The sequence below is a fragment of the Herpailurus yagouaroundi genome, unplaced genomic scaffold (genome assembly GCF_014898765.1).
Source record: "Herpailurus yagouaroundi ecotype Mexico unplaced genomic scaffold, PumYag 162, whole genome shotgun sequence".
Classification (NCBI taxonomy): Eukaryota; Metazoa; Chordata; class Mammalia; order Carnivora; family Felidae; genus Herpailurus; species Herpailurus yagouaroundi.
In genome coordinates, this window is record NW_024412403.1 from 65,966,588 (window position 1) to 65,981,907 (window position 15,320).

The 15,320-nt window shown below is 38.3% G+C and overlaps 1 protein-coding gene across 3 annotated transcripts in view; it reads right to left on the reverse strand.

The window, feature by feature from the left end:
- IGSF11 (immunoglobulin superfamily member 11) overlaps window positions 1-15,320 on the reverse strand; it is a 135,889-nt gene that overhangs the window by 15,736 nt on the left and 104,833 nt on the right. For 2 of the 3 annotated variants that reach the window (XM_040484576.1, XM_040484575.1), the window contains exons 2-4: window positions 9,566-9,729; window positions 7,949-8,156; window positions 5,109-5,264 (exon numbers count right to left, since the gene is read on the reverse strand). In XM_040484576.1, coding sequence (XP_040340510.1) covers window positions 5,109-5,264; window positions 7,949-8,156; window positions 9,566-9,729 — 528 coding nt within the window. The remainder of the gene's footprint in view (window positions 1-5,108; window positions 5,265-7,948; window positions 8,157-9,565; window positions 9,730-15,320) is intronic. The other variant, XM_040484577.1, reaches the window with a different exon arrangement.

Below are 15,320 nucleotides of genomic sequence, written 5' to 3' on the forward strand. Positions count from 1 at the left end.
AAGCCAATGCTCATTTACCATTCTGAGAATCCTAGGGCCCTTAGGAATTATGCTATATCTATCCTGCCTGTGCTCTATAAATGAAACAACAACGCCTGGATGACAGCACATCTGTTTACAACACAGTTTACTGAATATTTTAAGCCCACTGTTGAGACCTACTGCTCAGAAAAAAAGATTCAAGATATCACTGCTCACTGACAACGTGCCTGGTCACCCAAGAGCTCTGATGAACAACATGGTTAATGTTGTTTTCGTGTCTGCTAACACAATACCCATTCTGCTGCCCATGGATCAAGTAATCATTTTGACTTTCAAGTCTTATTATTTAAGAAATACATTTCATAAGGCTACTGCTGCCCTTGGTAAACCTTCATCAGTCAGCAGCCATCAACATCGAGCCAATATCTTCTACCAGCAAAAAGACTGTAACTCACTGAGAGCTCAGATGATGGTTAGCCTGTTTTAGAAATAACGTACTTTTATCTTATTTATTTTTAAAGTATAATTTATTCTCAAATTAGCTAACACACAGTGGATACAGTGTGCTCTTGGCTTTGGGAGATAAAGTACTTTTAAATTAAGGCATGTAAGGGGCGCCTGGGTGGCTCAGTCAGTTGAGCGTCTGACTTCACCTCGGGTCATGATCTCACAGTCCGTGAGCTCGAGCCCCACGTCAGGCTCTGTGTTGACAGCTCGGAGCCTGGACCTGTGCTTCGGATTCTGTGTCTCCCTCTCTCTGCCTCTCCCCCTATTCACACTCTCTCTCAAAAGTAAATAAACACTGAAAAAAATTTTTAAGAAAATTAAGGCACGTAACTTTGTTTTTTTAAGACATAATGCTATTGCACACTTGACAGACTGCAGTGTAAACATAAATTTTACATGCACTAGGAAACCAAAAAATTCACTTGATTTGCTTTACTGTGCTAATGACTTTATTGTGGTGGTCTGCAACTACAACCACAATATGTGTGAGGTGTGCCTGTGTCTCCACCCCAGCACCTGTAACTGGGCACCATAGCTCTTAACCATTCTCTGCCTTGTTTGCTCTACTCCAAACATGCTGGCCTCTTTGCTGTTGATCCCAAACACCAGGCACACCCCAGCCTCAGGGGCTTCAGATGGCTGTTCCCTCTGCCTGGAATGCTCTCCAGCACCCATATTCACATAGCTCGTTCCTTCATCACTTTTACTTCATCTTAGAATATCATCCTCTCAGTGAGCTTACGCTAAGCACTTTATTCAACACTGCAGCTCCTTATGCCCCAACAAATCCATTTTACCCTCATTTATGTTTTCCCCATGGAAGATATCACCTGGTAATAAACTGCAATTTACTGATTTGTTATATTCAGTCTCCACCCATTAGAAAGTAAATACTATCAAGGGAAGAAGCATTTCTGTTCTGTTCTCTGCTATATCTCCAGCACCTAGAACAGTGTCTAGAACCTAGTAGGTACCCAACATACATTTGTTGAATGAAGAAATGAAGAACAGAAATTATCATCAATATACAGAAGAACAGATAAAACCAAAAGCTTGGTTTAACAAGATTGATCCAAAAATAAAAGATGAAAAGCATTAACAATTAATAATGACAGGGGGAATATAATAGTTTTTAAATACACAAGAGAATAATAAAACTAATGGTATTATAAACACTAGTATTTATTAAGTGCATATTCATGCCAGATGCTGTTCTAAAAGTTTTACATGTTTTCATTTAATTTTTATTCCACGCCTGTGAGGCAATTACTATTATTCTGCCCATTTTACATGTAAGAAAACTAAGGCACAAGGTCACATAACCAGCCATCCCTGCAGCCAGGATTCCAACCCACACCCTCTGACTCCAGAACCTGTACTCTATTTTCATATAGAGATATTATGACTAATTTAATATGTATAATCTCAGACCAAAAAAAAGATGTTTCCTAGAAAAATAGAGAAGATACAGAAAATCTAAAACTTACACCATTAGAAAAACTGAATCAGGAGTCAAAAATCTACCAACAAGACAGCAGGGCAAAGCTTTTATAGGCAAATTCTACAAAATCATCAAATAATCTCCAATTTATTCATACTATTTCAGAGAATTGAAAAAGAGGGAAAACCGCCTAACTCATTTTATGAGACCCTTATATAATCTGATACTAAAATTGAACGAGGGCAATGGAAAACAGAAAAAAAAAATCGTAGACAATTCTCACTTATGATCACAAATGCAAAAATTCTATTAACATGTTAGCATACCAAACAGAGCAATTTATTTAAAACAATCACAATCAGGGGCGCCTGGGTGGCTCAGTCAGTTAAGCATCCAATTTCAGCTCAGGTCATGATCTCATGATTCATAGGTTTGAGCCCCACATCATGCATCAGGCTCTGTGCTGACAACTCAGAGCCTGGAGCCTGTTTCGGATTCTGTGTCTATCTGTCTGTCTGTCTGTCTGTCTCTCTCTCTCTCTCTCTCTCTCCACCCCCTCCCCTGCTCACTCTCTGTCTCTCTCTTTCAAAAATAAATGTTAAAAAAGTTTTTTTTTTAAATTACAATCATATAGACTTTATTCCAGAAATGCAAGGATATTTAACATTAGGAAATATATTAATGTAACTGACTCACTGACATTTGGGGCCAGATAGTTCTTTACTGCAGGGGCTATTCCTGTGCATTATAGGATGTTTACCAGTATCCCTAGCCTCTACCCATGAGCTGCCAGTAGCACCATCCTATCAGCTGTGACAACCAAAAAAATGTCAACTGAAAATGTCCCAGTTGAGAACCACCAATGCAGGGGCTGGTGAACTGGGACCAGACCCAGACACTTAATGGAACATGGGCCATTTGTACAGACCTCAGAAGCACAGACCAAACTAAGTACTTCATATTTCCTAAATACATTTCATTTCATTCAACAGGTTATATATTTATTTTAATGTTCAAACTGTCCAAGATGTGACCAGAAGGAGCTCCTTCAAACTAGCCCCTACACACAAGGACAATTCTAATCCCCAAATATTATGACCCTGTCACTAACTGACTTCTGGAGTACCCTCCCTTGGTGTCAAATATTCTTTTCACAGAGAATACATCTTGAGTTTATATTAAGCAACTGCAAACATATTAATAAAGTGTTTTTAAAATCTAAGTTATTTGGTGGCTGGGTAGCTCAGTCGATTAAGCATCCAACTTCGCCACAGATCACGATCTCACAGTTCATGAGTTCGAGTCCCACATCAGACTGTCAGTGCAGAGCCCACTTCGGATCCTCTGTCTCCTTTTCTCTCTGCCCCTCCCCTGCTCATACTCTCTCTCAAAAATAAATAAATGTAAAAAGTATCTTTAAAAAATCTAAGTTATTTGGGGATTATATGCTATTTTGAGATCTATTTTATTAATATCAGTACCAAGAGGCAAATCTAAAAAAAATTTTTTTAATGTTTATTTATTTTTGAGAGAGAGAGAGAATGCGAGTGGGTTGGGGCAGAGAGAGAGGGAGGCACAGAACCCAAAGCAGGCTCCAGGCTCTGAGCTGTCAGCACAGAGCCTGACGCGGGGCTTGAACTCATGGACTGTGAGATCATGACCTGAGCCGAAGTCAGAGGCTCAACCGACTGAGCCACCCAGGCGCCCCCCAAGAGGCAAATTTAAATAAAAAATCTGACTCACTTAGTGAGCATTATTGTGATAAATGAAGTTATTCAAACTAATTCTGATAATGAATCCTGAGTTTGGATTACAAAAGATAAACATTTTCATCAATATCATTCAAGATCACTTTCATATAGTACTAAAAAATATTTAAATTACACAGAAGACACCAAAAAAATTGACTAATACACACTTATTCAAAGACAAAGAGGTGTGGAAGGTTCTTTCTATAGGTATTTCTCAACTTACATACAAGTAACCACTTTTAGCATTTATTTGTAATTCCAAACTCAACCCAGTATTTCACCAAAATGTTTTAAATATAAATCATAGAAATTTCATGCTGATACAAAAGAATCTTGGAAACGACATTGTTTAATCCCCATTAAAAAAAAAAAAAAGGCAACACCAGCCCAGAGAGGTAAACTGTCACTGAAATAGTTACTAGGAAATCTGGAATTTAAATATGGTTTTCAGGATTTCAACACAAGAGCTAGATTAAACATGTCTCTTACATGTAAATAGAGAGATTAACACTTTAGTCCACCAGAAAAGCTATTCAGCCCACAGTGTGGCTGAAACATTTAGCAATTCAGCAATCCGCAGGGAACAACGGTATTGCAGTAATCATTATCAGAGTAACCCAAAAGTTATTACGTGCTGTCACTGAGAAGTTTTTTTACATAATAGATTTTGGCTAGGTAAGTTAAAAGACGATAGGAAGGTCCATGAATAGTTCTGTCAGGATTCTCACAGGCTCTGACAGAGCTGGCAGGCCTGGTGCTTTACCATGCCTAACTTTACCATACAAGTTAGGACTTTCCATCTCCATGACAGCCATATACTATCAATGGGGGCATATTTCAGGCACAATTCAGGTTGTCTGGAGCCTCTTCATTAACTGCCAACTCTTTTAACATAAGATTTGTATACTTGCCCTGAGAATGCTACAAGAGTATACAGGCTACAAGCCCTGAGTATACAAGAAAAATACTGTTACAGATGATACAACATTCAAGGCTGCTAACTTTTATTTTCTTGAAATAGAAGATTTTAGATAAAACTCTGTAATCTTCCCTCATTTTATAAGTTCTCCTCAAATTTTCAAGAGTGTTTCAAGAAGGAAGTGGATTCTCAGTTATAAACTTCAAGGATCATCTTACAGTTAACACTATAAAGAAGCTACCAAGGAGAGATTTTAAATCCTCATTGTAATGGAACAGAATTTCCATAGATAGTAACCACTGGATGAGATACATAACGGCAGCATATGAGAAAGGATATGTTTTCTTCTCTTTAAAGTTGAAAACGCAAAATGATCCAGATAGCTTTTTCAGCAGTTACAGATACAGCGTGTTATTTTTCAAACTCTATTAAAGTTTATTTCATTGAGTCTTAGAATTGGAATTTTGCATGGTAACTAATGAAATGGGTAAAGCAACACCGTACATACCCTGAGTGGCTGTTGGAGGTAGTTTGAGGGTATTGTCTAACTTCTCCCAAAGGTAAGTTGGCCGAGGGATGCCTTCCTCTGAGCTACAGAGCAGGATGACATCGCTGCCGATATCCTGGGATCCTTGGATTTGGCAGTGTGGGGCAGAAGGGGGAACTACAACAGGAAGAGTAAGGAATAGAGTACGTATTTACTATGAGCCACCTGATGATGGAGGAGACATCAACATTCAGTGCACTGGAACCTCAGATAACAATGTTTATAGAACACATAACCAGAAGACTACCTCGTGAGTGATGCCAGTGACTAGTCAGGGCCCACAACTTCAGCTGGCAGGGGGCAAACATGGAAAAGGGGCTTCATCCTTTCGTTATACTTTGAAGGAATCTTATGCTCTTCGTTTTGCATTCCTTCCTCTGAAGAAGAATGCTGAAGGTCCTTCCTGCCCACACACTGCCTTTAGAAACATGACTGAGCATACCCATGTTCACAGCAGCATTATTCATTATAGCTGAAGGACAGAAACAGCCAAGTATCCATGGATGGATGAATGGATAAACAAAATGTGGTACATACATACGAGGAAATATTATTCGGCCTTGAAAGGGAAGGGAATTCTGAAACGTGCTATAGCATGGATGAGCCTTGAGAACATTATGCTAAGTGAAATAAGCCAGTCATAAAAAGACAAACAATAAATAATTCTACTTATATGAGGCACCTCGAGTAGTCAAATTCATACAAACAGAAAATAGGAAAGTGGTTACCAATGGCCAGGAGGAGAAGGAAATGTTGTTTAATGAGCACAGAGTTTTAGTTTCGTAAGATAGAAAGGGTTCTGGAGAGTGGCTGCACAGCAGTGTGAATGTACTTATCCCTACAGGTCTATACACTTACACACTGGCTCAGATGGTAAGTTTTATGTCATGTGTATTTTACCACAATTAAATTTTTTCATTACTGAAAGAAGCCACTTTTAGAAAAGATATTTCAAGGAAGAGCAACCACTGACCCTGCCAGCAACTCTCTGGGTAAGACGACCCTGACAAGATTCTTTGTTACTTTACAAACAAAAACCTGACAGACCTACTCTATGCTAAATTCTGCTTTATGGTGGGGGAAGTTAGAGTCAAGTTCAAGTGTGTCTACTACTTGATCATAATGCAGTGGACATTTTATAATCATTAAGACAAATAAGCACATAAAAGACACAAAATTTAGAAATTATGAAAGAAGAACACTAACGGAAGAAGGCGGTGCTTTGTAGCAAGAATGCAAGCAAATAAAAATATCAGTTAACCCCAAGGCTTGGAGTCTCATGTTGGGGGATGGAGGAAGTAAAGTCTGAATCCAATGATGGTATACTTGTAATGCTAACGACTTTTCGAGAAATACATTCAACCTTTCAAAAAGGAATGAACAAATGCATAAAAGATAAGTGCAGTAGACAGAGAAACCAGGAAAGGAAGGGGTGGGGGACAGAGAACCATAAAAGGGTATTAGGTAGGAAAAGTAAAAAATCTCAGAGAATCCTACTTGCTGTGATGGGGTAAACCAGTCCCCTCAATTACTGCCTTCGACACTGCCACCATGATGCTATAAAGGAAGCCCAAGATAATTCTTTGAAGGTAGCATCAACTATAAAAAAAATTAAAGGATTTTTGTCTTCTTTTAAAAATTGAAAAAATTAACTTAGATAATGTGGGAAGACAGTCACCTAATTTGCAGGTATAAACATCAGAAAAACACTGAAACTCCATTAGTGCTCTATATTTGGTACTTGAGTATTTTTAAATCTCTGTATTTAGTAAAAACCTCTGCATAATTAAAAATTACACAATTCTGAATATACTACAGTGTTTCTAAGATAGAAATCTCCAATCTGGTCCTTAGTCTTCTTACTTTGTTTGAAGACAAGGAAAACAAGGCACCATGGCTATCGCATAGTCTCACCCAAAGAAGGAAAATGGTCTCCTCAAGTACCTCAACAACGGAAGGGAAAAGAAAGGGCAAGAATTTGCCAAGGAATAAGGGAGGAGATTCTGAGCCAAAAACAGGATGAAGGACAATCAAGAGTATCAGCCTTCTCTAACTACCTCCTAGGTCTCCCCCAATGAACTGAGCTTAACTGCATTTAGGAGGCAGTGTTTTATTTTAGAGGCAGCAGAAGTGAGAAACAAAACGTGTTTAGAATGGACTTAATTTAGTATGACGTATACTGTATAATAGAAAAAGTGCCTGTGTGAGACAAGACATTGTCTATGCCACCTTTAAAAAGGCCCTAAAACTATACAGTCTCTTAATACAGTATTGAGACCAAATTGATCATATGATTTATCATTCCAAAAGGATGCTTTTGAGGACAAAAGGATGTTTTACTGAAATTATGCCAGGATATGAGGGGTAAGCCGAGAACTGCGGTGAGTCTCCTCAGTCTATGTGGACATGAAGCAGTCATTTTTTCTCACGTGTGCTGAAACTTCTGCTTTGTACAGAAAATAAGTGATTCTTGACTTAACTTGTTCTCAATGATAAGTCCTATCCTGTAAACACTGAAGAAAAGTGAGAGGCCACTTGTGATTGTGTTTTTTACCACCTTTCTCCACTTTCAGGACAAATCATTTAAGAAGCTTTAAGGAGCCACCAGAAGTGGCAAAAGGGATGGGAAGACTATGCGTAAAAAGCACAGAGACGCAGAGTCCAGGCAGGGCAGATAGGAGAGGAATCAAGAAAAGGATGCTAGCAGACTGAAAGTGTAGAAGGATGGTCAAAAGTAAGTATGCTCGAGTACAGTCACAGCATAAGGAAAGCCAAGATGCCTGCAACATCCTGCCACTCACCTAAAACTGTGAGACCGGTGACCCCAATGTTTCTGCCCCCTCTATCTGGAAGGTTGTTGACCAAACACTGGTAGGTGCCTGTATCTGACAGCTGAGTGTTATTAATGAAGATAGAGACGTTGGTGGCCGGCATAGTGCCTGTAAATCCTACCCTACCATGGAACCGGGGGGCACCATCGAACATCTGTCCACCCTGGTACAGAATGACCTGGAAAAGAAAGTAAAATAAATAAACTGGCCACTACATTCCCTTCTAGACACATAACACATAGCAGTAACTATCTGGTAGATCGTAGACTGCATCAAACATTGAAAAACTTTCATATCTTAAACTTGTCCCCAACCCTTTACTACAGCATCAGTGCACAGGCGTATATGGGGATTCTAAATTCTCAGATACCAAATTAAAATAACACTGTTTCCTTGTCTAACTCATCAGAATATAGAAAATGTCTTTAGTGCAATCTTACTATCAGCCCATAAATATTTTTATTCAAATAATTCCAAAATAAAAAGTTTAAAAAATTAGCACTGCCATTCTCATGCTTACCAGGTCACAAGATGACAGATCATGGCTACAACCTGAACATAACTAGTCATGAGAGAGAAGAAGCGTTGCAGATCCCTGATTGCTACTCTTATGTCCGTTTCTACTATCAAAATTAACTATTCAGGGGAGAGGACTCAGAACACTGCTGCCAAAAGCCTTGTGGGCTGAGAATGAGAAACTTGCTTCTATTTCAGTTCTATCTGTAAATATTTGGGCAACTACACTCAAGTCTTTCTTTGCCTCCTAAAATGATAAGGTTGAACAAAATGATCTCAGAGGCTCAGTCTAATTAATTATAAAAATTCCATGGTCTAAAGAAATGAAAGAAGCTTCTAAATATACATATTTGAATTCATATCAGAAAATTTAGCTTATCAAGTATTTTTAGGTAGTAATAACCTCACTGAAGCAGAAAAGCTTCGTAACAGTAATAAATTATCTTTGGGAATAAATGCGTAACTGTGGTTACAATTCATTAATTTTCTGAGCATTATTTTCTACAACAGTTAATACCAATTATGGGTCTTTTACCTGTAATTGACAGTTTACTAGGTAGTAGCTTCTATTTTTGTGTACCTTAATTTATTTGAGACTCTTTGAGGCTGGCTAGTATGCCTGGCTGTGTTTATTTTAAAAACACTTGTGAAATTAGACAAATAAACCAAGTACTACTATCTAATGTTACTTCCTTAATATTATCACTGTCTCTAAAACATACTCTCATCCATCTGTGTTACTGACAGTCCCTTCCTGTCAAAGCATATGTTACTTTTTCTATCTTGCTTTTTCCTATCAGCAACACCTTTTGGTAAAATTCCAGGTTCCTACGTAAAATTTTCAGAAGGATTCCCCTGACATATGTTAAAACAAGAAAGTCTCTTAAAAAGAGGATAATCTCTTCTGATGGTTGACTAATAACACAGGAGTAGGATTTAAAACAGCACAGGCACACGGAACGTGCCATCTTATCCTACCTAGAAATCAAATATATACTCAGGATGCTTTCCTACCCACCTCTTCTGAAAAAATTAATATTTGAGAGGCAGCATGAAGTGGAAAAGAACTACCTGCTCAGGTTGATTAGCATTGGAGAGAGGAATGACCATCCAAATGACATTGAGGTTAATGAGGGCAGCGCTGGTAGTAAAAGTACAGGGCAGGACTGCCGTCTGGCCCCGGGCCACTTGGATACTCCCAGGGCTCTCAGAGACTTCCAGGGAAGCTGCAACACCTGCAAAGCAGAGAACAGGGAGGTTATGTGCTCACCCTTTCCTGACAGACCAAACCTCTTCAGAAAACGCTTGTGTGTTTTACATTATCAGTAATGTAAACAGACTGACGTAATAATCTTACTAAACAACTTCTAACCAGTCATTGACTTGAAATAATAAAAACAGTTACCTTTATCTCTTAGAAACCACAAATGAAAAACATTAGCAGGTGCTTACTTTATTTTGTAAGACAATATCAGATATTTGGCCAGATTCAAATACATGGGAGAAGTTAACTGATAGGGTTTGAACAAAACTTGCAATGGACAGGGAGCCTGGGTGGCTCAGTTGGTTAAGCAGCCGACTTTGGCTCAGGTCATGATCTCAAGGTTTGTGAGTTCAAGCCCCATGTTGGGCTCTGTGTTGACAGCTCAGAGCCTGGAGCCTGCTTTGGATTCTGTGTCTCCCTCTCTCCCTGCCCTTCCCATGCTCATGTCTATCTCTGTCTCTCAATAATAAACAAACATTAAAAAAAAAAAAAACTTGAAATGGTGAGGACGGATGAGAAATAAAATGATTTTTTTAAAAGGCATCAATAATAGCACACTTAAAATTAAATGCTTACATATTAATCTAACAAAATATGTGCAAGATCTAAACACTAATAACTGGGGGCGCCTGGGTGGCTCAGTCGGTTGAGTGGCCGACCTCCGCTCAGGTCATGATCTCGTGGTCCGTGAGTTCGAGCCCCGCAGAGGGTCTGTGCTGACAGCTCAGAACCTGGAGGCTGTTTCAGATTCTGTGTCTCCCTCTCTCTGACCCTTCCCCGTTCATGCTCTGTCTCTCCCTGTCTCAAAAATAAATAAACGTTAAAAAAATTTTTTTTAATAAACACTAATAACTGTAAGACGCTAATGAAGGAAATCAAATAAGCACAAAAATGGACAGATATGCAATGTTCATGGATTAGAAGATTCCATTCTCCCTAAACTGACCTATAGATTCAGAGCAATCCCAATTCAAATCCCTGTAGGCTTTTTGTAGCTACTGAAAAACTAACTCTAGCAGACATGGAAAGGCAAAAAACGAGAAGAGCCAAAATAATATTGAAAAATAAGAACAAATGTGCAGAATTCACACTATCTGATTTCAAAACTTGCTATAGAGTTATAGTAATCAAGACACTGTCGTACTAGCATAAGGACAGAACACCAGATAAATGGCACAGGATTTAGAGTTCTGAAATAAACATTTATACATATATTTTTTAATATGAAATTTATTGTCAAATTGGTTTCCATACAACACTCAGGGCTCATCCCAACAGGTGCCCTCCTCAATGCCCACCACCCATCTCCCTTCCCTCCCACCCCCTATCAACCCTCAGTTTGTTCTCAGTTTTTAAGAATCCCTTATGGTTTGGCTCCCTCCCTAACTTTTTTTTTCCTTCCCCTCCCCCATGGTCTTCTGTTTATATTTATAGTAAAATGCTTTCAACAAAGGTATAAGACAATTAAATGGGGGAAAATAGTCTTTTCAATAAACAGTGTTGGAACAATTAGACATTAATATGCAAAAAATTAACTCAGACCCTTACCTCACAGGATACACAAAAATCAACTCAAAGTGTATCACAGACCTAAACATAACAGCTAAAACTATAAAACTTCTAGGGGCGCCTGGGTGGCGCAGTCGGTTAAGCGTCCGACTTCAACCAGGTCACGATCTCACGGTCCGTGAGTTCGAGCCCCGCGTCGGGCTCTGGGCTGATGGCTCAGAGCCTGGAGCCTGTTTCCGATTCTGTGTCTCCCTCTCTCTCTGCCCCTCGCCCGTTCATGCTCTGTCTCTCTCTGTCCCAAAAATAAATAAACGTTGAAAAAAAAATTAAAAAAAAAATAAAACTATAAAACTTCTAGAAATAAACATAGAAGAAAATCTTTGTGACTGTGGGTTAGTCAAAGAGGTCTTAGATATGTCACGAGTACCATAAATCATAAAAGAAAACAATTAAAAAGTTGGATTTTGTTAAAATTTTAAAAACTATTGTACTTCAAAACATTTAATTAGGAAAATAAAAAGCCAAGGTATAGACTGGGAAAAAAATATCTGTAATTCACCTATCTGATAAAGGACTCCGATATATAATATATATGGAACTATTACAACTCAATAATGAAAAGACAAACAACCTAATATTAAAATGCATAAAATACTTTAATAAACATTTATTTCAAAAAGTAATAAGCACATGGAAAGATGCTCAACATTATTACTCATTAGGAAACTGCATATTAAAACCACTGGAATGGCTATCATCAAGACAAAACCAAGAGCTTACAAGAATGCAGAGAAACTACAATCCTCATTCGTTGCTGGTGGGAATGTAACATAGAACAGTCACTTGGGAAAATAGTTTCAGTTTCTTAAAATGTTTACCATAAACTTACCATACAACCCAGCAATTCCACCCTAGTAATCTACCCAAGTGAAAACATATGTCACACAAAGACCATGTATGTTCTTATCAACTGATTGGTGGACAAAATGTGGTATATCCATACAATGAAATACTACTCACAAGTTACTGACCCACCATGGATGAGCTTCTCAAACACATTTTGCTAAGTGGAAGAAGCCATATGCAAAACACTAATATACTGTATGATTCTATTTACATGAAATGTCCAGAAAAGGCAAATCTATAAGGACAAGAAGCAAATCAGTTGTTGCATGGGGCTAGAGAGGAGGGATGAGGGATTGATGCAAATAGGTTATATGCAACTTTCTAGAGTGATGGAAAACTTCCAAAACTGGATTGTTATGACGGTTGTACAACTCTATAAATTTCCAAAAAATAAATGAATTTTATATTTCAAATGTGTGAATTTTGTGGAACATATATTCTATCTCAATAACTGTTAAAATTAAAAGAAGAAAATAGTGATCTATCAGAATCAAATCCTGGGAAGTGAAAATCAACTTTTATCTCTTCTAAAAAGAATGCCTGTCCCCCTGGGACTATAGAACAGTACAGGGCTAACAGGAGATTAAAACAGGCCAGGGAGATCCAAGAGAGAAGCTATTATAATCACAAAAAATACATTAAGACCATGGCAGTATCTCAAACTGTTTTAATTTGAAGTGATATTATCTCAATTCTCCAAAAAAAGTAACACAATAACATATCGCTATGATTACAGATCATTTAAAAAAAAATAAATCTACATAACACCTTCCTTCTATAGAACTTCATGTTCTTCACATAGAGTCTGATGATGTTCTCAGGAGTTAAATTTGCAGGATAAAATGTTTCAAAAAATAAGCCATCTGTGATAGGATACAAAGCAGTTTATAACATCAGGAAAAGCCTCTAAGTAAAATATTAGGGAAAGTCTCTCAGTTTTAAAAAGGAAAACTGAAAGAAACTCAAGTGTTAAGTGTCAAGGCCAACAAGGAAGGTTGATCATGGAACAGCAATGAACAGGGGAATAAGCTACCTTCTAAGGTAGAAGCGGGTTAGGGCAATACAGTTGTTACATGGTTTTAGAGTAAGTGTAGAAGCCAAACTAGCAACAAAACCTTCATCCTTCCCTTCCCCAGGTAATCCTCCAAGAAGTGAAGGGACTGTGTCCCCTTTAAACAGTACAGGATAATGTGTACCTTCCACTTTCAATTCAAGAATTCCAAGGTGAACTCACACAATCTTTCATACACATTTTAAAAAGAAAAAAAAATGGCCAACATAAACTAAGAATGAAAGAGAAAGGTGTTGACGGAGGAAACTACCAAAATAGGTTAGGAGCTGAGTAAAGGAAGAGTAAATCCATAGGACAGGATGGGAGCTGAGGGGACGGGAGCAGGTCCACTAGCAGAGACAAGCTGCTGGGTTGGTAGAAGTTATGGAAGACTGACTTCATCTACTTCCCATTTTACAGAAGATTAACTCTGAAGTCTCAAGTACAGACACGGCTATAGAAGAAATAAGAGAGAAGAGAGAAGAAAAGTATGAGTTTGAAGGTGCAGAGATCTAGTTTGAAATCTGGCAATTTCATCTGCTTAGCTGTGTGGCCCCATGTAAATCACTTCGTCTCTGATTCAGTTGCTTCCTCTGAAAAATAGGGCTAAATGTTACCATCACATCCTCATCAAAAGGGTATGACAATAAGGGCAGTAACAGAGGCTGACAGCTGATGATGACAACCATGACTACTACTACCGCTATTAACATATACTACATACAACACAGACCATAAGCCAAGCCCACATTTAGCACTATTTACAAACACAAGTGCATGTGCACACACACGCACACTCATTTAATCCACACCTCAATCCTTTACTTAGTAACCTCCTACTCATCCTTCCTATTAGCTCATGTGTTACTTTTCACAAAAGAGCCTTTCCTGACCCGCCAGTCGAGGTCAGGGTGTCATAAAGCAATGTTCCTTTCATTCTGAACACTATCCAAACTTGTGATCACACTTTCATTAGTATTCATACTTATTACTTAAAATATCTTCACCAGTATACTGGAGGTCCACTGAGAACTCCATTACTTTAAGCACATAATTAAGAACTCAATAAATACATGTTACTGAATGGATCTAATTTAATTCCTTCAGTTTCCACACAAGAGACCACAGTAGGGTCCAAAGAGACAGACTTGCCAAAGGTCCTTAAGACTAGGACCTGTGTCTTCTGACTTCCCACAGTATGATGTCTGCTATACCAAACTCTCCCACAGATCACATCTCAGAAAACAAATGATAATGTTATCGCTTGTATTAAGATGAGACTGAAGAGATACTTCCTTACCAATAAAACTGATAACTGAGTGACAGAAACTCAATTTATTTCTAATTATATCTCTTCTACTCTCAGTGTCTTACAGATAGGAACATTTAACATAAAAAGGCGGTTATGCTCTCTAGCTACCAGAATTCTCTACGGAACAGAAAGTCATCCAAGACCATAAAACATCATATATTAAGACACCAGATACCAGAGCAAGTTTTAAGATAAACTATCCTGAAGGACTTACACAAAGAAAATGGCTGAGAACAGGCTACCTAACTTTTACAACTACACAAAGAATAAACGGGTCAGAAGTGAACATCTGTAAAGAGACTCTGAGAGACTCCCTTGTTAGAGCTTGGTGCACTTCAGTCCCATCCCATGCCCACTCAACAACAGGGCCTAAATTCCTGGAATGTGTCAGGGCCAAGGACATCTGAGAGTTTCCAATGGATCAGAGGTGAACACACAAAGAGCTGGTGCAGGGTGATCTTGGATTCCGTCCTAGCGGGCTGAGGAGACTTCACCACAATGGTCCTAAAGGGCGGATCACCAGCATTCTAGAAACTACACATAGATTTCTGTATATAAATTGACTTTTCTTGTTTTGCTTTATTTCTAAACTCAGAGTGATCAGAAAAAAAACTGTGTAACCTGCTTATGTTTTCATGTAGGAAAAGAAGAATTGGATCTTGAATAAATATAAAGAGATTGGGATGATAAAGTTGCTTTGGAACGGTCTCAGAATTCCTACTTAACATACGGACTAAACTGAGTACAACCTAAAATTTCTTAGAAAGAGTAAAAATAAGAAGGA